Source organism: Euleptes europaea, chromosome 3 (genome assembly GCF_029931775.1).
Source record: "Euleptes europaea isolate rEulEur1 chromosome 3, rEulEur1.hap1, whole genome shotgun sequence".
Taxonomy (NCBI): domain Eukaryota; kingdom Metazoa; phylum Chordata; class Lepidosauria; order Squamata; family Sphaerodactylidae; genus Euleptes; species Euleptes europaea.
In genome coordinates this window covers 45,800,379-45,824,692 of record NC_079314.1, presented here as the reverse complement: position 1 = coordinate 45,824,692, position 24,314 = coordinate 45,800,379, and the positions used below count along the sequence as shown (strand labels likewise).

Here is a 24,314-nt window from a genome sequence, read left to right as displayed (position 1 = left end):
ACAGTGGAGCTTGTCACTGGTCTTAACGCACTTAATATAAAAAACTTTTGAACCCATGGCCAATTGTGATCTTGCATCTCTGTCGTATAAAACGGCGTTCTTAGTAGCAGTCACATCCGCTCGAAGGGTACGTGACCTCAGGGCCCTGAGGTATGACCCGCCATTCACGAAATTCTTCCCTAACAGGGTAGTTCTAAGACCAAGCCTGATTTATCTGCCAAAAGTGGTGGCAAAATTTCACCTTGCGCAGGACATCACATTACCCGTTTTCTTTCAGAATCCTCAGTCAGCTGCGGACAAACAATTGCACACGTTGGATGTGTGCAGGGCATTACTGTTTTATTTACAAAGGACTAAGACGTTTAGATTGGAAAATAACCTCTTTATTTGTTTTAAAGGACCAAATAAAGGGAAATCAGTCTCTACGCAGACTCTCTCCAGATGGGTGGTATCAGCAATCAGGCTGGCGTATGAATCAGCAAAGGTTGAATGCCCTTTGCACATACACGCTCCCTCCACTGGAGCAATGGCTGCCTCAGCGGTGTTCTCCCATATCATGATATACAGGAGGTCTGCAGGGCAGCGACATGGTCCACTCCGATGACCTTCATTAGACATTACACCATAGATGTCGATTCTCGAGCAGAAGCATCTCTGGGAAAAGCAGTGTTGACATCGTTATTTCGTTGACAGCACACACCCACCACCTAAGTGTTAAGCTTGCTATTCTCCCATGTGGGACTGCACAGAAGCCATGAAAACGGAAAACAGTGTTGCACTTACCTGTAACTGTTGTTCATTGAGTGGTCTTCTGTGCAGGCACACATCCCTCCCTCCTTCCCCTCAGTGGGCTGTCACTGTAAAAGAGTGTACACTCCCCATGGCGGCGAATGGAGAACTGAGGGAAGAGTGCTCCCCCGCCCCTTGTCATGTGATCCCTGGGCGGGGGAGCACTCTTGGTCACGGACGGGGGGAGGGGAGGGGAGTGCTCCAAGGGAGCAATACTCTTCCAGAAGCTTTTTAATCTTCCGTGGCTGGCCTGCGCCTGCGCAGTCCCCATGTGTGCCTGCACAAAAGACCACTCAACGAACAGCAGTTACAGGTAAGTGCAACACTGTTTTTGAGAACTAGTTTTCTACATGCAGCAAATTCTGAGTTCTTCAACTCAGGTCTTTCTTCCCCTATAATCTGAAGTGGTACAGTCAGTCTCCAAAAGAATCGGCCAGGCAATGATGTTAAAGCTATAGATCAGCTATGTGTAAGACTGAACTGAATTCTTGCCTTCACATTAATGAACACCTACTTGTGTGAAATCAGGACCCTGAAGGCTAGTTAAAGAATATGCAAAGAAGAACCAAAAACACAGAGAAATTCACTCACTTATGACTTGGGCAGCTTCTACATAAGGATTTTTCTCACGTGGAAAACAGGAAGCCCCCAAATTAAAGAGGACGATCTGTAGGACATCCTCCTCATTCTGTGCATGACCCATGGCATTCCCAGGGCTTCCATCATAATATCAAATCAAATTTTTTTAAAACAGTCCGAGACCAATAAAAATAGAATACAATAATTCAAACTTTCAGAATGTAAACTAACTCATGGTAAAAAAAAAATTAAAATTGTAGAATCACAGAATTATGCAATATAAAACTTATAGCTTAAAAGCCTATATATGGCTCACCCAAATTTCCTATTCTTGTAGGCTAAAAGTTATTGCTAAAAAGCCTATATATGGCTTACCCAAGATTTCCTAAACTTATAGCAGGGGTGGGGAACCTTTTTCCTGCCAAGGGCCATTTGCACATTTATAACATCATTCGGGGGCCATACCAGGTGTAGATCTCCCAGTGTGTGGGGGAGAGGCTAGATTTGCCAGGTCTCTGGCCACCACCTGGAGGTTGGCAACCCCAGGGGAGGCCACGCAGAGAAGGCCTGGAGGGTGCCCCCGCTCCCCCAGGCGGGAGGGCAGCCAGCGGTGGGCCCGAGCAAACAAGGCTCCAGGGGGGTGCAGCACGCGATCGATCAGCAAGGGAGGAAGGGAGGAAGGAAGGAAAACAGAGAAAGAGGAAAAGGGAGAGAGGGAGAAAGAAATAGAAAGAGGGGAAAAAAGAAAATGACAGAGACAGAAAGAGGGAGAGAGAAAAGCCTTTCCCCACACACACACTCACACCCGCTGGCCCAACACAACCTGGCCCCAGGCTCCATGCCTTCCCCCCCCAGAGTGCACAAAAGGCCCCCGAAGCCCAATCGGCTCCTGCGCGCATGCTCTGCCACTGGGAGCCGTGGGCCTCTTCCCCCCCCCTCACTGCTCAACAGCCGACAGGCAGTGAGAGGGGCTTACAGAGTGCCCTGGCGTTCCTGCATGCTGCGGCTATAGGGGGCAGCCTTGGGGGAACCGTCCTTCCTCCTCCTCTCACCGACCAACAGCTGTCAGTCGGTGAGAGGAGGTCCAAAGGGCGCCACAGCGCCTCTGCAAGTCGTGGCCCCAGGAACACCCTCAGGGAGGGCTGCCCTGCCTCGCCCCTCCGTGGCAGGGCCCCGGAGCTCCTGAGGGCCACAAGAATGTCCTCGGGGGCCGCATACGGCCCCTGGGCCTGAGGTTCCCCATCCCTGTCTTATAGGCTATCCAACCAAATTTGGCGTCCTTAAAAGTGATCTCTTGATTCTTATCTGCTAATATTAGTGACAGGAGAGCCCTTCTATTTTTACCAGGATGGCGGCAAATTATGGGGGTAATCAGAGTTTCCCTAATATGATATAGATCTTACAATCAAAAAAGATATGCTCTAGGGTCTTGATATTTCCATCTCCACATAAGCATGCACATTCTGTAGATGGTAATCCTCAATATCTACCCTCAAGAATCGTATCAAACCTTAATAAGGTGAAAATATTTCTATGATCAGGGTTATCTAAATGCTTTACATAAGGCATGAAAGCTACCTTATTTAACATGCCTGGATTATAATTCTTAATTCTGTTCATGCTGCCTTTCAATATCCAGAACCCTCTGTTTAACCATAGTTTTTGCCTGAGCATAGTCCCTTGTCAGGAGAAATTGATGTGATAGACCATAATATCTCAGTTTTTCCTCCATCATCCTCCACCATGGAGAAACAAAGGAATCCAATAATATGAGATGAACAAGACCCTTGGTAAAAAAGACCAACTTTAGCCAATAAAAAAGGCAGAGATCCATAGTCTGACCTCCACTGTGACCATACCAGCCTCACCATCATAATATCAACAATTCCATAATAACTGGCCTCCCTCCCCGACCTTGTTTTACTTCTGCTTGTCTCATTGAGACTTTAAAGGGGGGCTCTGGCTGCCTTTCCCTGGTCCAACATGGTTCTGTGCACTGATAAATAAGCACCATTTCATTGATTTGATTTGATTGTTGGATTTTGTATTTTGTATTTCAATTTTACCTGTATGTTGTTGTTTATGTATTTATATAATGCTGGAAGTCACCCTGAGCCCAACTCAGGTTGGGAAAGAGCGGGGCACAAGTGGAACAAACAAACAAACAAACAAACAAACAAACAAACGGAATGAATACATGGAATGAATAAATAAATAAATAATCCCTTTAATCAAGGCACACTGGGCAGGTCTAAGCGATCACACAGATTCATACCAGGAGATCAGTTGTTATACATGGGACAATATATGAAAACGATACATTAGGAATTTCCCCTTTCTTTTGATCAGTGTGCAACCAAGGGAAATTTTCAACAGTGTACTAGCAAAAAGTAAAAATGGAAAACTTTTAATCATTTTTTTTACTTTTAATACACAAAAGAAGCAGCAGCATTGTTGGTTTTTATATGCCGACTTTCTCTACCACTGAAGGAAGAATCAAACCTACTTACAATCACCTTCCCTTCCCCTCCCCACAACAGACACCCTGTGAGGAAGGTGGGGCTGAGAGAGCTCTAAGAGAGAGGTGACTAGCCTAAGGTCACCCAAGTAGCTTCATGTATAGGAGTGGGAAAACCAACCCAGGCTGTTACCACACTAGGTATTCCCAGCAATGTATTAAGAGTTTGAAACTGTTACAAAAAACACTGTTCGCACTTTGTTTGGCCCCTTTAGCTGTGAAGACGTCTTCCAACCATTTTTTAGCCATGGCATCCAAAAACCCTTTTAAAGCGATGTTTTTTTATAACATTTCCAAACTCTTGATACATTGCTGGGAATACCTAGTGTGGTAACAGCCCCAGTTCACCAGATTAGCGTCCACCACTCATGTGAAGGTGTGGGGAATCAAACCTGGTTCTCCAGATTACAGTCCACCGCTCCAAACCACCGCTCTTAACCATTACAGCATGCTGGCTCTGGTTACTGCATTATGTATTCCCAGCGATGTATTAAGAGTTTGAAAATATTATAAAAAAACATCGCTTTAAAAGAGTTTTTGGATGCCACGGCTGAAAAATGGTTGGAAGACGTCTCCACAGCTAAAGACGCCAAACAAAGTGCGACTAGTATTTTTTATAACAGTTTCAAACTCTTAATACATCGGTGGGAATACATAGAAAGTGCAAACAGTATTTTTTATAACATTTTCAAACTCTTAATACATCGCTGGGAATACATAATGCGGTAACCCCCCAGGTCAGTTAAAGGTGATTTAAAATAGTCAAGAGCAAAATTAGGGAAGCTTTTCATCATAATCTTGAAAACCAGAAACATTAACACAAATAAGAGTAAATTAAGAACAGCCCTCTGACATACAAAAATTGGGTAAGACCCCACACATTCACTCCAAGGCAGAACCAACATTACTGCAATCTCTGTGATTCACATAGCCCAATAACCTTTAATATGGAGCCTTCAGATTTACAGACTGGAACCAGGTTTGGCTTTTGAGATGAACTCTGCCATTTTGTGTCTCTGCTTTAATATATTTTTCTTTTTCATCCCCTTGATTCAGATGCCCTGAACAAATAAATTTAAAAAAAAATCCATTAATATAACACATTGTCAATAAGGGGCCTTTTTCCTGACCTTCATGAAAATATTCTCCAAGGGGATATTACTGGAAGAAATCAGAATGCTTTTAAAAGATCTGTGTTGCTTTTTGTGGTTTCCTCCTTGACATCACACCATGATTCACTCTCTACTACTGAGTGCCAGAGGAATAATTTTGGGACGATAAATATGTTTCAATATCATGTTGATTTTTAAACAAGGCTATCAATAATCTGTGATTACAAAATGAGCTTTGCCCAATCCACTCCTCTGTGGAAGCAGAAAGTGAGAATACAGTGATCACCACTCCTAGCTTTAGATTCAAGCAATCCATGTTGGTTGGAGTTTGTTGGGTAACAGCAGCAGCAGTCTTAGAGCCACTTTCTTGCCAATGGCCACACAAAGCCCCAAACTACACAGTATACACATGCCTATAACTTTGCCTTCTAAAATAAAAAGCAGCTTCAGGACAGGAGGGAGAAGGAGAAGAAGAAGAGTTGGTTTTCATATGCCGACTTTCTGTTCCTTTAAGGAATCTCAAACTGACTTACGATCGCCTTCCCTTCCCCTCCCCACAACAGACACCCTGTGAGGTAGGTGGGGCCGAGAGAGCTCTAAGAGAGCTGTGACTAGCCCACGGTCACCCAGCTGGCTTCATGTATAGGAGTGAGAAAACAAATCCAGTTCACCAGATTAGCCCCTGCCGCTCATGTGGAGGAGTGGGGAATCAAACCCGGTTCTCCAGATCAGACTCCACCACTCCAAACCACCGCTCTTAACCACTACACCACACTGGAATGATGAAGGGAGTTAACCCTTTCCCTGCCAACCATTTCTCACTGCAAATTGTCCCTCAAATGCTCCCCCCCCCCCAAATGAGTGTTTGTGAGCACAAAAACCAGTGTCAGGGGAATGGATATAAAATGGAAAATCAAGCAGAAGGGAACGGTTCCCTTTACCCCCGCTGCTCCCAATGAAACCCTCAAAGCAACTTTAAATATTTGTTTTGATCAAGTTTGCCCTCTTCTTGAAGAGATCAAGAATCTTTGTGCAAAAGGGATTTTGAGTATAATCACTGCATGAAAGTGCTGTTGCCTCTGCAGTCTCCCAGCCACTTACATGCCAGCAATATACATGGGAATTTTGGTATTTAATATACGTAAAGTAGTCTAGCATCAAAAACAACATTAAAAATGTTGCCTGAATCTGGGGACCTGGCAGAGATTGCTTACAAAAAGAAAAAGGTCCATGCTGAAATTATTTTTGTTTGGGGTTCTAAACTCCATATTCAGCCTGTGCATATTAAATTTATTCATTACATCAACTAGTAGACTAATATAGGATGTATCAAAAGAAACCACTTCTGTATTCTCTTCTAGATTTATAATTTGAACTCTGATCCCAGCAGAAGAATGTGTACAAGAGAGACAGACCCAGGCTCTTTCAAATGTGCAGAGCATTTCTTCAAGAAATTCCTATCTTAAAAGTCAACATCCTTGAACCTTCACAATCAAAGGAGAGTTGGCAGAGACTTTTCTTACAATTCCACAGTATTTCTCCTGATTCAGCAAACTTTTTATCTGGAGAAGATTTAGATCCCTGCTTCAGAATGGCCCAACAGATCGAATCCATGTGTAGTTTTTGTTTGCAGTTAACTCCAAGAAGGTCAAACCTTTTGAGAGCACCTAAAGTTCACTAAACCACAAACCCTGATTTGTGACTAGCCTGTTTTAAGTCCACTACTATTTGCTAGGTGAAAAAAACGAATATGCTATTGTCTTATCCATAGAAGAAAAAACCCTTCCTCAATAGCAAGGCTTTGAATAGATTGTTGATCTCTCTCTCTCTCTCTCTCTCTCTCTCACACACACACACACACACACACACACACACACACAATTATATTAGTATAGTATATATTATTTATATGGTTATATATGTACATACACACACACACACATAATTACTATTTGAAATATCCATCTTTACCCTCACCCACATTACAGCCATTTGAGGTAGGCGTTATAAGTCCAATTGCTTAGGAGAAAAATTATACTCCAAAGTCATTCCCTACATATACAGAAACTTTCAAACAGTTCTTCCAGATCACATCCAGTTTGGTAAGCTCTGAACCAAACAGATGTGTGGCACAGTATTATTAGTTTACCCACACGGTTTTAATCAATCTGTATTAATGGGAACTGTTACCATTTATGAACTATACGTACATCCTTCCAGTTTTAAAAGGGGTTCCTTTTGGCTTGCTTTATTATCCAGGAGGAAATGTGAATTTTCTTTTAATTCTTCAAATTATTGTGTACAGGTCAGTTTGATTCTTCATTGATCATTTCCTTTCCTGCTCTTAATTTTTTTGTTTTATTTTTACTCCAAATAATTTTTATGGTCTTTCAACATAGTTTCTGAAGTGTATTACATCTAAAAGAGTCATTATTAGAAAAGTGCTCAAGACTGAAATGCAAAATGGATACTTGTAGCTCCACTAAAATACTTTATACCTCTTTTTTCCTACATCTTCTTAAAATTTTATTATGGTCATGGAATGTCAAACAACCCTTTTCAGCCATTTCCCCCCAAAAACCACACAAGCAAAACAAAATTAATTTAAAACAACAGCTCTGACAGTGCATTCCTAAGGAGAGCTACTCCAGTAGAGGCCCATTCATTTCAATGGGCTTAGACTGGAGTAACTCTGTATAGGATTGCACTGTAAACATCTGTTTCCTTAAATAAGAGATTCAAGGTCAAATTACACAGTCTAGAATCTAAAAACTTTCATTCTTATGTTTTCAATCTTATTTGCAGTCATCCTCCCCACCCCCACCCCCAAAATCTATTTTCAGCATCTGGCTTTAAAACACAGAGGCAACACGAAACAGAATCACATCGAAGAAATTAGTTCTAACAGGACTCAGACAAGTTCTTTGGGAAATTAAATACAACTAAACTGGAAAGTTGTAGGCATAACATAGTTTATAGTGCAATCCTATGCAGGGTTAACATCCTTCTAAATCGGTCAACTTCAAAGGATTTAGGATGGTGTAGCTCCACTTAGGACTGCACTGTTAGGCTGCAATACTAAGAATGCTTTCCCCGGAGCAAGCCCCATTGAATAAAATGAGACATTCCAGAGCAGACCAGTTGAGATTGTTCCCTTAGTGTCATCGTCTGAGCTAAAATGATCTATGGGGGAAGTACTTGATTTATGCATCTTTTCATCTGCTTAAGAGTTTTCTGCTGAAATTACTCACATCCCAAGCATGGGAACTGTTTGATAATGAACTATCCTTGCAGGAGATCAGGCTAGCATTTCACTTGCAGGTAAGATGCCCCCAACCATTTTTTTTCATCTACAGAATGTTCAACGAAGCACAGCGTTGTCTTGGAATGTGAAACAAAAGAAATCTTTTGTCCCCCGAGATATAGGATTTGCTTCACCACTGTAGAAACAAAGTGCAAATGACTTATGGTACACCGAACACATGCTAAACTTGTGTCAGAATATTTCTTTTTCACCCGAAAGTCTGTTTCCTATTGAAAACCCAACACAATTTTATCCACTTGGGACGTGGCTCTCTCCGTAAAAAGACAAAGCACATGGTAAAAAAAAAAATGTGTCTCGATTCAGAGAGGCCTTCTAAGGAATCACACTTCAGCTACAGCTGTATCACCTACAGCTAAGTTACTAGAAGTTACTTTGCCATGGATTCCGTTTTTAAAAAAATACGCATGTTCTTCAAAATCATTCCAAGAATTTAGTCAATTGGTGGTGGTGGGGGCGGGGGAAAGGAGTTCTAGTACAGTCTGAAAGGCTTAGAAAATGCAAAGTTCTAACTTGGTCACATGTTATTAATTCTGGTTTCCCCCCCCTTAAATTAGTAACTCCACACTTTCCGTGGACCTTTACAGTCAAACCAGATGTGTGCAGGGAGTTCTGTTTTTTCAAGTATGTGTATAGAGCTACTTCAGGCCTGACTATTGAGTTTTTAAAATTCCTGATAGGTGCTTATACCAACGTGAATCCTATTGGATATACATAGGGTTACCAGGTCCCTCGTCACCACTGGCGGGAGATTTTGGGGGAGGAGCCTGAGGAGGATGGGGTTTGGCGAGGGGAGGGACTTCAATGCCATAGAGTCCAATGCGACCATTTTTTCCAGGTGAACTGATCTCCATTGGCTGGAGATCAGTTGTAATAGCAGGTGATCTCCAGATATTACCTGGAGGTTGGCAACCCTAGATATACACTTTGCAAATCTTGGTTCCTAATGATCTAAATGACAAATATGACCTATTTGCTGGCTTCCCTGCCAGTCAGCTGTGGAGCCACAGAGCTGCGCTTGGCCGGCCTGGGAACTCCCCGCTGCTCATCAGCTGCCTGCCACACCACTGGCCACCTGCTCGCCTCCTCCCAATGGCGGCACCGCTCCCCGCTGCCCGTGCCCACAAATCGGGCCTCAGATGAGTCGGAGCCCAAGCTTTTATGAGCCCCATGCCAATTCTTCCATGTGTTGCTGTGTACAGGCTAGAAAGAATCATGGCCTAAGTGTGCATGTGTACACCATACATGTGGTACATTAAATACCTAATGTGAAATGTAGTCCTATTTAATGTGATGAGCATGTAATAAAAATGAATGTGTAACTGGCACTTCCAATGACTGCCAGAACCAAAATTACAGCCCACTCAATGTTATGAACTCTTCTTAGTCATCCATGCTCTAGCCTAAACATGCACTTTTCAGTTTTCACTAACTTTTCTGCAATCTTTGGTTTCAGTAGTGCCAGATTTATTTTATTTATAGTTCATGTACCTGCCTTTTAAATAAATAGCACCTACCCAGCAACAAGGGAGGGAAGGCCGCATATAGCCTAGCCTCATCAGATCTCGGAAGCTAAGCAGGGTCAGTATTACAATAGATCAATATGGATTTAATGTTACAATAGATCAATATGGATTTTGTTAAGGTCACACAAGGGCAGATATGCTCACTCCAGAATGGCAACAACCAGCTGGATCACACAGAACTCTCAGTCTTCAAACCTAACTCTTTAGTGGGAAAACTTTTAGAATACACAATGTTCTATGTACTTTTGTACACTGCAGGGGGCTGTAAATGGGAATGCCAGCCACCCAGAGATACAGAGCCACCCTTCTTTCTAATCTACTAAATGCTGTTTCCTTGTCTATATCTAGTAATGTAAATGCATTCTGTTCTCTTTAACCTGGATGAACCTCCCAGCACAGTCCTTTATAAACACACTCTGCTAAAAAGAACTTAGCATCACCAGCATATCAATGCCATTGAACTCCAAACTCTGGATGATGGTGAGGGCTGTTCGACGGTGGAGGGTGCCTCGGAGGGTGGTGGAGTCTCCGTCTTTGGAGGTCTTAAGCAGAGGCTGGATGGCCATCTGTCGGGAGTGCTTTGATTGTGGGATCCTGCATGGTGGGGGGAGGGTTGGGGTCACTGGGGATGTGTGGGGAGGTAGTTGTTAATTTCCTGCATTGGGCAGGGGGTTGGACTAAATTACCCTGGTGGTCCCTTCCAACTCTATGATTCTATGATTTCCCCCAGGGGTTTCACATAGACATTATGTGAGTGGGTGGGGCAGGAGCAACATGAAACTGCAAAATATGAACACTCAAGGGGCAGCCCTCTAGCACCATCCTCTGGGATTTGCCCCTCAGGAAAGACTGGAGTCTCAGTTAAATAGGGCTTTGGCTGATGCTACTGAAAATAGCCGAGAGGTTATTTTCCACTACCTAGAGCAGGTGATCTATCAGGATGACCAACAGACTAAAGAATCCCGACTGCCCATTTCATTGCAGCAGGTCCAGCACAAACCAGATTTCTTAGCAGATCTGAACATAACACTAGCACCAGCCATATTGCGAAACCCCTGAAGTGCATACAGTAAATAATTATAGTTGGTTATATAAATGGCACAGTGCAATGGTCCATTTGTAACTTGATGAAAATGTGTCGTTTCCCCATACAACTGGTTTTACAATATAAATGATGTATGTATGTTTGTTGGAATCTGATTCAACTAGATAGACTCACCAGAACATAGGAACAAGATGTTAAATATAAATTGGAGGAATCTATGTTTTTTCATTTGCAATTAACTACAACATTCATGTTTACAAGTCCACATAAAATGGCCTTTTCTTTTTCTGCTTATTCCCAAAAAAGTGGCCAAGCACGCAATTTCCACAGCCTGTTTCCCGGGTCATATATGGAGTATCTGATATATGCCCTAGATCTGTGCCCTAGATCTTCTGGGAGACAGAATACAGCAGGCCTGTTTAATGTCTTGTACCTGCTTCTGGGAAGCCTCGATGCTAAATCAGCAAAGGGGTCCTCCGCTGCTGCCGGTTTCTTTTCATGTTCGATGACTTCATTTTCCAAAACAAAAGTTTTTACAACCTTGTTCTCCTTGCTGATATGAAAGCGACTGAATACTTAGTTGTCCCCCACCCCCAACCCTTATAAAGAAGAGAAGGTCAAGTCGCTCTCTTGGGGATTCATTTAACAAGGACATTCTTTCCCAGTGACATAAAGAGGTCAAGATATCTTAACTACCACATCTTGTGCTGTGTCATGAGCTATGTTAGATATGCCAAAAGTGAAGCGCTCAATTCCTGATCTTTCATTTTGAAGACGGAAATGCAGAATGAAAGTGGAGGTGTCAAATCCTGCAGAAGCTTCGATCCTGCTTCACTGGACAATATAACATTTGTGGGAAGAAGTCAAAGGATTGGGGGAAGAGCTATTAGTATCAGCTGCTTAAGAACTGCCTTTACTATAGTGTGTGCATCTTTTTAAAAATTACATTATGCACAAAAATATTTATATGAACAACATCTGCATTAAATCAGACCACAACAAATTTGGATTGTATTCCTAATTGCTGGAAAAACTCTCTTCCATTGTTTAATCATATGTGTCATCTTCATTAAATCAGCCATATCCCATGAACTTAGGAGTGGGGGTGGAGTTTGTTTCCTGTACTTGGCAATTAATATTCTTGTCAATGCCGAGAAAATAAGATTTCTTTATATTCTTTCTTAACACAGAGAGGATGACTTCTGGATCTAATGGAAGCCACAATATTGAATGGTTTATTAATCCATCTAAGAGCCAGCATGGTGGTTTGGAGCCCACAATGCTGCTGAATGGCCCCACCAGCTTAAGATGCCATCCTACAGCCACACAGCAAACAATGCAAGCCTGAGGGTGAAGGCTGCCCTTGTGTTTCTGGAGTGTAGCATCCGTGACCAATATTAAGGAGCAGAGCAGGATAAATTAAGCAACTCTAAAATTGGGTTGTCAACCTCTGGTGGGGTCAGGAGTTTTCCTAGAATTACAACTGACCTCCAGGCTACAGAGATCAGTTCCCCTGGAGAAAATGGCTGCTTCAGAGGTTGGATTCCATGGCATCACATCCTTGCTGAGCAACTTCCCCACCGCATACCCTCCCCAGGCACCACCCGCAATATCCCAGGCATTTCCCAACCTAGAGTTGGCAACCCTATCTAAACTAGGACTTATTCTATTCGTTCCCATTTCCTAGCAGATATTTTTTTACTAGTATCTCATGTTTTCACTCCCAAGAGATGTGCCATTTTAGCCATTTTCTGAATTGATTAACTGTGAAGTAACTTCTAAATGTAGAAGCCTGAAATAGCTACTATTAGTAACCCTTTGTGCCATGGGAATTTTCCACTGAACGAAGACTTTCCCTCAAAACCTGAGGTAATGTTTTATGCAGCTTAAGAATGATTGTGCATAGTTCATGCTTCCTAATAAATACTACCCCTTATGACTCAGAGCTGTTGCAGAGGTATGGTTGATCTGTTTCCTTAACTTTGGTTGAGCTCAGGAGCAGTCGCAGGTCCTCCGACACTAACCCCCTGCACCTTGACTGTATCATAGATAATGCTGTTAACCACAGCCTACCCAGAATTCTTTCTTCACCAAGAACTGGATCCTGAGTACAATTTCCACTAATGGAAGGCACTTCCATCGGCAGAACAGAACTTTCCTGTCTCCCCCTTTCCACTGCAGCCCACCAGCCTCCCAAAAATGTTGATCCTGGGGGATCGGGGACTGTCAGCAACAACACAAAGTGTGAAATGGGGGGAGGTCTACAGCAGGGAGATGGAATGGTTGAAAACTGCCTCCCCTTGTATTGGTGGAAATTGTAGTCGTAGATCTCGTGTGTGTGTGTGTAAAGTGCCGTCAAGTTGCAGCTGACTTATGGCGACCCCTTTTTGGGGTTTTCATGGCAAGAGACTAACAGAGGTGGTTGCCAATGCCTTCCTCTGCACAGAAACTCTGGTATTCCTTGGTGGTCTCCCATCTAAATAATAACCAGGGCCGACTCTGCTTAGCTTCTGAGATCTGACGAGATCAGGCTAGCCTGGGCCATCCAGGTCAGGGCCATAGATCTCATACCAGGATTTAAAGTAAGGAATTTTCTTTTAAATTAAAAATAAATCAATTATACATTAGCAGGTGTTCTATACCATAAGGAGGATCTAATCAGGGCTGTCCCATTCACCAAGCAAATCTAGGTGATTTCCTAGGGTGCCAGAGCAGGGGGAACGGGGCCAAAAGAGTTAGAGGGATTCAGCAGTCCAGGGTACACAGAAGTGCTGAATCAGCATTCCTCCTATGTGTGTCTACTCAGAAGTAAGTCCAATTATGTTCAATGGATTTACTCCCAGGTAAACATGCGTAAGATTACAGCCCTTAGAATAAACCAGTTGATGTTTCATTATATTTATGTTTGTTGAAGGACGGAGGGCAAAGTCATATTTCACCTACAGCACCCCAAACCCTTAGGTTAGCCCTGGATCTAACCAAAATTAATTACATATTTAATGCTTAGCTTTGGTTCATCATGACACCTATTTTAAACTATTCTGAACATCAAAAAAATGTGAATGCTACGTAAAACTTCATAAGCTAATGAAAGGCAGACTAAAACTGAGGGGAGAAACCTGGGGCATGTTTCACTTGTCCTGGGGAAAGGTGTGTTGACCTGATCAAATCTGGATACACATTAATTATTCAACAATGACATTTTAGTAAAGGAAAAGCTTTATTAGGAAACTGTAAAAGGCAAAAGCCTTACCAGTAACTGTTATGTTTCCCTCTCTGGAGACGTTCTGGGTCCCTTGCAATTGGACCTCAGGGCTCAAGTCAATCTGGCTTCCAGATAAGTGCAGGTAAGCTTTTAGTGTGGCAGGTACTTTGACAGTAATGGAGCCTGTTATAACATAACAGTGAAAGGATTCGTGTTAACAGACAAGGCATGGCCTGAGCCGCACCATCAAACCAGAGGAGACCCAAAAACAAAACTCAGATGCACACGGAGATATTTATTTGTTTGTTTGTTTACTTCATTTATATCCAGCCTTTCTTCCCAATGGGGACCAAAAGTGGCTTAAATCATTCTCCCCTCCGTCATTATAGCCTCAAGAGCCCTGTGAGGGAGGTTAGGCCGAGAGTGCATGACTGGCCCACGGTCACCCAACGAACGTCGGTGGCAGAGTGGGGATTTGAACCTGGGTCTCCTCGATCTTAGTTCAGCACTCTAACCATTACACCACACTGTTATGAGCCTGCTGCTCTTGCCCAAGAATCTCCAGAGAGCCACATTGTCACGCTCTTCATAGATCACGAGGGAGGAGGCCTTTTATCTTTTATTCCACGTGTGCCAAGCCTGCATGGTGCAACAAGCGCCTGACCAACAGCTTACTCAGATGGTGATCCTCCTACTACTTTTTTCCTTATGGAAAAGAGTTTCTCTCTACAGACATAATGAAACTTTTAATTTAGCTCTGGAACTAGGAAGGAAGGATAGCCTCACTTCTGCCACAGAAGAGCCTCGAAGTGCCATCCAAAGCAAACATATACCCTTCTAAGTCCACTGAAATCCACAGGCTTAGAAGCATGTACCTGTGTTTAGACTTATCCATTAAGAAATTGTGATCTTGGTTAGAACAGCCATGCTTAAGTACCTTCTCCCTCAATGTGGGGCCCCCTTATGGTGGCCAACTTACCAGGAACAGTGGGAGACCTCCAGGTGCCACCTCCCGGCCCCTATCACTGCTTGAATGAGTAGTGGGAAGAAGATGGGGTGGGGTGATGTTGAATAGCACCATGACGCTCTAGGAAGTCCCAGAAACATTATGGTTTTACCACAGAGTTTTTTGGGAATTACTAGAGTGTTCCAGGTGAAATCCTTCCCCGTACCCTGGTCCCAAAGGCTTTCAGGGGTTGAGGACAGAGGCCTAGGAACCATAGGTTCACTTCATGGATGATGCTGGTTCCTGAGCCAGTCTCAAAACATCTGAAATAGCTCAGTCAATTTAGTGGTTGGGTTCTCCTTACAATATAAGAATTTTATGAAGAGTGGGGTTTCCTGTAGATGGGAAAACAAAGTAAAAATATATTATAGAGCCTTACAAACAGGTTTCTTTTCCCTTACAATACCACACAGTTCACTTCTTAAGCTTATCTGTTGCATTATTGTACTCTGAATTGAGGGGCCAGATTCCTGGCTTTATTCCAGTTTCCCCTACTGTGGCTTGTGTAAACTGCAGCAGCTATGTAAGGTTGGCCCAGCAAGGAAGTTTTTGTAAAACCCTCTTGTCAGCGAGTATGTTAACGTTTTCCCTGATCTTGCATGTTCAGCAGGTAAGATGATCTCCACCAGCACGTCTATCCAGAAGACAAACCACAAACAGATGTGCTAGCTAGAAGATCTGCTGTAGTACTGCCTGAACGCCTACGCTAAGAGATACAGACTATGACACAGGCTGAGCTCATGTCTATTGCCAAGCCATGGTTTAGCACTGTATGAGCCATGCATTCTTTTCTCCTTCTTCCTTCTTCCCTCACGTGCGCCAGTTCACTCCCTTTCCCAGATATGAAATGGAAAACTATGGACTGGACCCATAGTTTATGCAGGTGCAAGAACGGAGAATCATTCCCTCCCCCCCTCGTCGCCCAAAATGTCCCCCTGAAATCCAGTTCCGGGGGCATCCTCTCCCACAAGAACAGGATTTCAGGGAGCATCTCAGGTTGCCATGGGAGGGGGAAAGGGGGAAATCATGCCCCATGGACAAAATCCTTGAGCCCCTAGAAGTGCCTAGCCTGGTTTTGCGCTTCCCTTCTAAACCAGAACCGGTAACCATGAATAACCCATGGCTTCCAGTTCTAGTTTGCACAGCAAGCACAGCCAGCATAGTTTGCCAGCTTGTATGCAACCGCTGTGATGGAAGTATTATCATAATTTATTCATATCTTCATGAGCCAATAGGATCAGAGTCAGGGACAGTTAGGACATGACAATTAGGAAACTGCAGATGGACTGGGATTTGGGAGAGAGACAGATGGTTAGAAATAGGCTCAGGCATTATGGTTTGATTAGATCTCCTCAGATTGACAGAGAACTGTTTTAGACAAAGTGGAGGTAGCTGAGGGAAATCTGTTATCCCACTGAAGCCCTACCGGCTACCCCAGGGAATGGGTATAAGCAGGAAGGTGGCCAGGGGTGGGGGTTCACCTGGGAGGGAGGGTCTGTGAGCCAACCAGCCAATAGGCAAGGTTCAAACAAGGAGTTCAATGTAGTCAGGTGGACAGGATGCCCCATCGTGCTCAGATATCACAATGCTTCTACAGGTCTCTAGGAGTTAGGTTCAGCAAACATCACAGAACAATAAATAAAATACATTTTAAAGCCATTGAACTCAATGCATAATTTAATACCTGTTGCTAGCTTGAAATCTAAGTTTCTTTTATTTCACAGGTTTTATTTAAAAGATTATTTACTAACCATTCTGAGACTTTAGGTCCACTTCCCCTTCCTGACTAATTGTATAAATGTCAATCTTCCCTTGACATGTGGATGCTTTTAGGAATCCTTCTGAAGAATCTGAAAAACACCAACAAAAAGATATTTAGATTTGAGCAGGTTGAGACTAATTAAATGGTATGTTTCATGGGGCTCCTTTTAACTGATTCTGAGCAAGGCACTGTGCCTCGAGGGTTTCTGAAATGTTTGTTTCTGAGAAAGACAGTCCCCAGAAACCTTTGTTCTACTAAACTGCAAGGGGACAGGATGTTCTCCTTGCATTTAACTTTTTATTGGAAAATTTGAGAGTCACTGAAATCTAGATATAGAGAACATGTGTTTGTTCCAGAAAGTAACATAGCTTAATTCTTCTCTAAATATTCAGTGATAATCATATATACATTTTCCCCAGACATCTTCAGAAAACAGAAAGAAGGAGCCACCAAAACAAAAATGATATGATTCTAAACACAGCATATTTTCAAAAAACACAGAGACAGCAGACATAGAATTGTTGTCTCTGATAGACTTTCAGATATAGTCTATGAATACTGAAGTCCACAAGGACTATTATCTGCAGGCAGCGGTTTCAGCACTGAGACCACCTCTTCTAGCTTAAAGAGGGAATCTGCTGGAAAACTGGGTAGATTCTGGACTGTGCAGGATATAAATATTTTAAATGAATAACCCAAGGGTGTAACTTTGCCCCAAGAATTTGCAGAAAGCCCCCTTCTGAATTTAGCTAATTTTGGCCATGTAACATATAATTTGGCTATTGTATCATGTGCTACATGAAGACAACCTGGAAATTTCAACAGGTCAAACTGTGGCAGCCCATTTCTTCCTGGAACAAAATATTGAACTCGTATTACTCCAATCCTAAAATCTTTACTGGGGCTGCCTGTATGTTTCCAGGTTCAATTCACGGTACTGGTGCAAATCTTTACAATTCTTTTTGTTCTGGGACCCACATACTTGAAGGACTACCTCTCCCTTCATGATCCTGTGAGGTAACGTCGCTCATTCCAACACTGCCGTCTCTCTCAGCCTTCAAAAACTGCAGGCTTTTTCTGAGGTACCCTCTGTGAAAATGTCAGGAAAGCTGCCACCTTAATGGCATTTAAGCGGGGTTGAAAATGGAGCTATTCAGGAGGGAGTTCTAAAGTGGCAAAGCTTGGAATTCAGATTTTTAAATTAGGTGGTAGGTTCATTTCTGCTGGATTGGATTATTTGGTTCTTAGAAATATTGCTTTCATGTTTTTTTAATTATGAGACACAGAAGGCGGGATTCAAACAAAAGGCTCATAACGTTTCCAGAATCAGCAAGAATCTCACAGAATTGGCGTACATTTTTTGTATTATCTAAGATTTCATACTACAGATGTAACAAACCCAAAAAGCAAAAAGAAAAGAAGAATAGGAAGAAGCCATATCCTATATTTAATAAAACATAAGTGGAAATATTAGAAAGGAAAAGGGTTAGTTGCCTGGGTGCATCTGCTTGGAAACCGATGGCATCAGCAGCAGCACTGCCAATTATAGATACAAACCTGGCTTCCTCCCTCTCAGCCCCAAAAGCGATTTTTGATAGATCAATCTATGAGAGAAAGAGGAAACTAGAACAACCATTCCAATGTGCTGAGTGAAGAAAAGTAAATTTGTCTCCATAGCTGTAGAAGGTGTGTACATATACCCACAAACCATCTTGACCACTAAAAAAGTCAGTTGTTGGACAATGCCTTAAAAACAAGAATACAAACCACACAATACAAACCATATCATACCAACCAAAATGACATAAAACTATGAAAGCTTTGAAGTTCACCAGAACTCTTCATCAGACTGGATGTTATACTAAAAGATAAAATAAGCGGAGAGGGGAGGAGATTTTTCACGTTGAACCAAGCCAACAGAATGACGGATTAGTCAGTAAACTACTATCTGGTCCCAATCCTCAAATTAGCAGAGGGCTTCCATCTGGAACCCTGCAAATTCTTTGAAAAAGTCTATCAGGAGCTTTCTACAAGTCTGCCAACCACAGTCTTTCCAGAAAAGGAATTTAGTTTTTTTTTTGGTCTAAATGAACTTAACCAGTAGGTTATGCAATTTCCCCTAGCATTTGGAGGGGAGATAGATGGGAAATACGGTCCTTTTCTTTTTTTGCCCTGTAAAAGCCTGCTCTAGAGTTTGCTTTTTGTAAAAAGAAGAAGCTAAAATCCTGTTAAAGTTTTTAAGAGGGGGAGTAGCCCTTGCCCCTCTCTTGCTCACGAAGGAGCTGATTGGTCGGAGTTTAATTTTTATACAGGGCTCTACATGTGCTGTGTTAGACTGGCACTATTATATTTTAGACAACAACTACTAGGATCAATGGACACCATCTAGAAAATTAGCCAGAGGGTACTTTCACAGAAATCAAACCCCACCTCTCCTTCTGTCCTTATAAGTGGGCAAGAGTCAAAGCAGACATGCTGCTGGTGGTGGAGTGTCTGTGACTGGAGCTCAGACATTTATATTAGCTCCAAAAAGCAGCCATGGGGGACACCTCATAGAGCTCAGGGCCAGAGGGCCAGGTAAAGGTGGGTTTTACCCCTCATCATACCCCAGAGGGCTGTTCCCTTGATTGAAAATGGCTTTCCAGAGCTATGTCAATCCCAGGTAGGGTAAAAAGACAGGTATTCCTATCATCTTCTCCACAGAGGCTTGATGCCACCAGGCAGGAGGGGTCAGGACAAGAACAGTGCCAGGTAGGGAAGAGTTATTCCCCCCTTTCTCAGCATTGTTGCTCTGATCCATATCACTAATCCTCTGCAACCTTTCTGCAGCAAAAGGTATGTCCATGAATCTGATTACAAATCCCCGGTGTCATATGTGGTTTGGCTCTTGTGTGTGTAAAGTACCGTCAAGTCGCAGCCGACTTATGGCAACCCCTTTGGGGGGGTTTCATTAGGGTTGCCAGGTCCCTCTTCGCCACCGGCGGGAGACTTTTGGGGCAGAGCCTGAGGAAGGCGAGGTTTGGGGAGGGGAGGGACTTCAATGCCATAGAGTTCAATTGCCAAAGCGGCCATTTTTCTCCAGATGATCTGATCTCTATAGACTGGAGATCAGTTAAATTAGCAGGAGATCTCCTGCTACTACCTGACAGTTGGCAACCCTAGTTTTCATGGCAAGAGACTAACAGAGGTGGTTTGCCAGTGCCTTCCTCTGCTCATCTAATATTGGCGGTGGAAAGTGCAGTCAAGTCACAGTTGACATTCTACACTTGATCTTAGCCAAAAAGCCAAGAAGCAACTTTCAGTGCTCCATAGGGCTTTCAAGGCAGGAGATGATGCCTGCCTCTGCACAGCAACCCTGGGCTTCCTTAGTGGTCCCCCATCTGTGTACTAACCAGGGCCATGCCGCTTATCTTCCTAGTTCTGCCTGGGCAATCCGGTTCAGGGCACATCTTTAGACAGATTGTAATCATTGTGAATGAGATAGGAAGACCTTCTTGGATTCAACAGTTTGTATGGACAGCCTGAAGGCTGACTCTTTCAGGGAAATATAAAAAGGAGAAACACTCTTAAACAAAAGGAACACATGGCTACGATAAACGGGGGTGGTCCTTGAGAGATTTAAACAATCTTGGGTCAGGCTAGCACAGACAATAAAATAGAAGAAACTTTTTTGATAGCTTTGTTCCCATTTATGAGCGACAGCTGTCTAGGGCTAAGAGAAGCTGATGAGGAGGCCAGTTTGGTTCAGGGTTATATTTTACAAGAAAGAAAGTCGAATAAAGAGGTTGTTTATACAACAGCTGCCTATATTTGTGAATACTCAAATAACCCCTTGGGTTGTCTAGGAGCCTGTGCTCAGAAACTAAGGAGGGCTTGATAAACATGCTAAAAATAGAGAGGGACTCTTGCATTCAGAAAGCTGAGTTCAGAGAGCTGCTTCAACTAAATATCCTTGAAGAGGGGCAGAAGAATGGATCATCTTTGAATAAAGGGGAAGAGGACCCCCAGCCCAGATGAGGAGGAGATCGTGATTCCCATTTCTCCATTTGCACTGAGCAGAAACAGCAAGTGCAGCAGAGGATTGAAAGGCTCTGGAATTCAGAAACACTCATGTGTAGCACATTCATTTTACAGGACCAGGGTTTCTTAGCCTGATCCAGAAAATATTTGGCGAGAGAAGAGAGTTTTTTTTTTTGGGAGTGCTTTCATTTTTCTTTACAGCCACAGCTGTCGATTTGATCCAGATTGGCTGACGAGGGGTGGGCAGGAACTGCTGGCACAGGGACCCCATGGACCAAGCCAGCAGCTGGACTTACTGAATCATATTGCACGATCATAAACACATTAACTTCAAGGTTCTAGGGGAAAGAAGGCAGCTTCTGCACCCAAACAGTACCTAACAGCAATCAACAGATCCATGGTTCTCACAAGTTTTTCCTCCTGAAATTTCCCTTCCCATTACCCACGAGTGCAGTTTGTAACAAAACACTTTTTTAGGGGTGACAGACAGAAGACTCTAGTATATCATGGAAAGAAGCTATTTCAGGAACTACTACTGGGGAACATTAACTAGATCCCCCCATCATGCATGGTAATGTATTTCTCCATTAATTAAATATACACTCCTGCCATCCCTCCAAGAAGCTCAGTGTGGCATTTTAGCCATACAACAAACTTAAGCCAAGGGACAGAGATTTGAGTGAGAATCTAAACCAAGGCAGGTTTTTAATTTGAGGATTCTCATGCAGGGCCTCCGGGGGGGGGCACAATCCTCAGTGGCCTGTTCATCCTGGGGGCCCACTGAGATGGGCAAGTTACGTGGCATGTTTTCATATGATGTTTTAGTCAGGTGTATGTGGCGAGAGTAGGATTGCCAACCTCCATGTGGGGCCTGGAGTTCTCCCAAAATTACAGCTGGTCTCCAGACCACAGAGACCAATTCCCCTGGAGAAAATGGCATTTTGGAGGGCAGACTCTATGACATCAGATCCCTGCTGAGACCCTTCCCCTCCCCAAACTTTGCCCTCCCCAAGCAATGCCCCCAACTCTCCAGGAATTTCCCAAGCCAGAGTTGTCATCCCTAGGCAAGAAGGGCCCTAGAGGCAATCTCTGCATGGGTGCCCATGGGACCGCTTCAACAGTTTTGAAGTTTCCCCATTGCTTCACACAGCCCAGCAAACTTGTGTTCCACCACAGAAGTATTTGCATACAAAGTTTTGCTTTCCCTTTCAGCCAGTCTTAATACAAACATGTGATCTTCCTTTTAACCTCAGGAAAACTTTAAACAGGGTTTGGGGATTGCAGGGGGGAGGGGGCACTGTTGAAAGCAAAACAAAAACTGTCTATTTTGCTATCCAAGCATCTCTTTATCGCCTTGAATTAAGCTTGACAAATACCATTTCCCCAGATTCAACAAGTCTGGGAAACAGATGCCAGTATTGAACAATACAAAATGCAGCCATGAAGTCAGCCCAGGCTGAGATTCTGCATGTGCACTTATAACATTCACTATCTCAGCAGGAGATACAACACTTTAACAATCAATTATTAGTGTTCCAATGTAGCATTTCTACCATGAAAGTATCTGCAAGAAACTATGTTTGGCTTTAAGACAGAATGCTTCCAGTAAAAAAGAAAAGCCTTTTAGTCCCTAATAATTACAAATGAAATTTCTATTGGAATGGCTGTAAATATAAACCAAAAGGCAAATTTAGTTGGGCAGAAAATGTTATTACTCCATTAGCTGATTTGAGTTGAAGCAGCAGACCTGTAAGAGTTAAAAATTGAGAAATATTATTATTAAAACTCCAGAATCAGAGGGCCTCTAGAAAGATATATTTAGAAGTTAAAGACAGACAGAAAAGAATTCAAGAAAAGATAACTATACAATATTGCTTGTTCTTCCAAGGTTGGCCAGGGTTGTAATAAACAGACCCAGACGCCAGGGTGGCTGGAATGTCAAAGGAGGAAAAGATTAATTGTAACTAGATAGAAATGCCAGGTGTTAAAACAATGGACAATGGACTCAACACAAGTTGATCTGACCAATCAAGTAATTTCTGTTTTATGATTCACCAATGAAATGTCTGTATGAGTAAGCCAATTAACAAATGAATTACATATTAATCAACCAATAAGTTGACAGAAAAGTTGTAAACCAATCAGTAGTATAATGTATAGGTGACGTGTTTTAGAGAATGTATAATGAACTAACCAAAGATTATAATAGGTCTTGCACGCCTCTGTCCAGGCCGAGCTTTCTTTTTATTACTCACAAGAGTAAAGCTGGGACTAGCAATTGCTAAATAAATCTTGTTTTTCCCAAGAAAAGTAGTCTGAGGTCTTTGTGTCTTGAACTCTAAAATCCAGCTCTTAAATTTTGCTACAACAGAGTGATGACTGTACAACTGTATGGAATTTCCCAGCCTTGGCAAACTCTTATATTATTTCCTTTTCCCAGACTGCTATATTCAGGGATGAACCCAGACATGAGAGAACATGGTGGTGTGTTCCCCTTCCCCACAAAAGCAAAAAGAATGTTCTAAGTCAACATAAGCTCCATCTTCAAACTAATATATCTTTGCTGTATGAGGCAGCTGCAATGCCCTGGTCAAGTGAACACACAAAGTTGCCTTCTACTGAGTCATCTTGGTTCAAGTGGATGTTTTCCTTAAAGATACTGTACAAGTGGGAGACCTGTACAGACTTGCAGGAAGCACTGTGTGTCAGCCTCCCCTACTATTTCCTCTTTCCCTTCTCTGAAAGCCACCATAGCCTCTCCTTTCTTCCTGCTCTCCTTCTACCCCACAGCAACCTCCCCATCTAACATTTATCTAACCTCCCCATCTTCAGTTTTTTGTACTTCCCTCCCCCGGCAGCCTCTACCTGGGAAAACCATGGCCCAGTTGCACGGTGGGGACCTGCAAGGACTTGCAGAGGGGACTTCAATTTCCCTTGTACCCCCTGCCCCCAGATCCCATTGCCTGCCATTGCTTGGAGTGGAGGTGGGAGCTTTTTTTAAAAAACAGCTTTGTCTACTTATAGGAAGTCTTTACTGTAAGTTATAAAGGTTAGCTCTAAGAACCATCAGTTTGTAACTTCCAGTAAGACCTTCCAGTAAATACACAAGATTGCATTAAAAAAATTATCCCATAATGCTGCACCTCCCCCACAACTCTTCCACCCAAATCCCCCTACCCACATTATTTCCTCTTTCCCTCCTCTTGGCAATCTTCCCCTGCTTCCTTCTCTCTTTCCCACCTACCAACCAACCTTTCTTTTATCTGTCTGTCATTTGCCCTCTTCTTTGCCTTTTAAGAAAAATGCCCTCTTCTTTGCCTTTTACTGACAGAAGCCAATTCCTGAAGGCTGGCAATACTGTTGTTGTTGGCCTAGCAACCCCCACAATGGCCATTGCAGAGGACATTAGTTTCTTAAAGGTGCAGAAAAA

General features: G+C 42.9%; 1 protein-coding gene across 1 annotated transcript in view; it reads right to left on the bottom strand.

Moving 5' to 3' along the window:
* Positions 1 to 4,808: 4,808 nt before the first annotated feature.
* Positions 4,809 to 24,314, bottom strand: part of FAM185A (family with sequence similarity 185 member A) — a 40,307-nt gene continuing 20,801 nt past the window's right edge. Inside the window, exons 6-8 of the mRNA XM_056847342.1 lie at positions 16,854 to 16,952; positions 14,145 to 14,279; positions 4,809 to 4,947 (exon numbers count right to left, since the gene is read on the bottom strand). Of these exons, the coding sequence (XP_056703320.1) occupies positions 4,829 to 4,947; positions 14,145 to 14,279; positions 16,854 to 16,952 (353 nt within the window). The 3' untranslated portion in view covers positions 4,809 to 4,828. The remainder of the gene's footprint in view (positions 4,948 to 14,144; positions 14,280 to 16,853; positions 16,953 to 24,314) is intronic.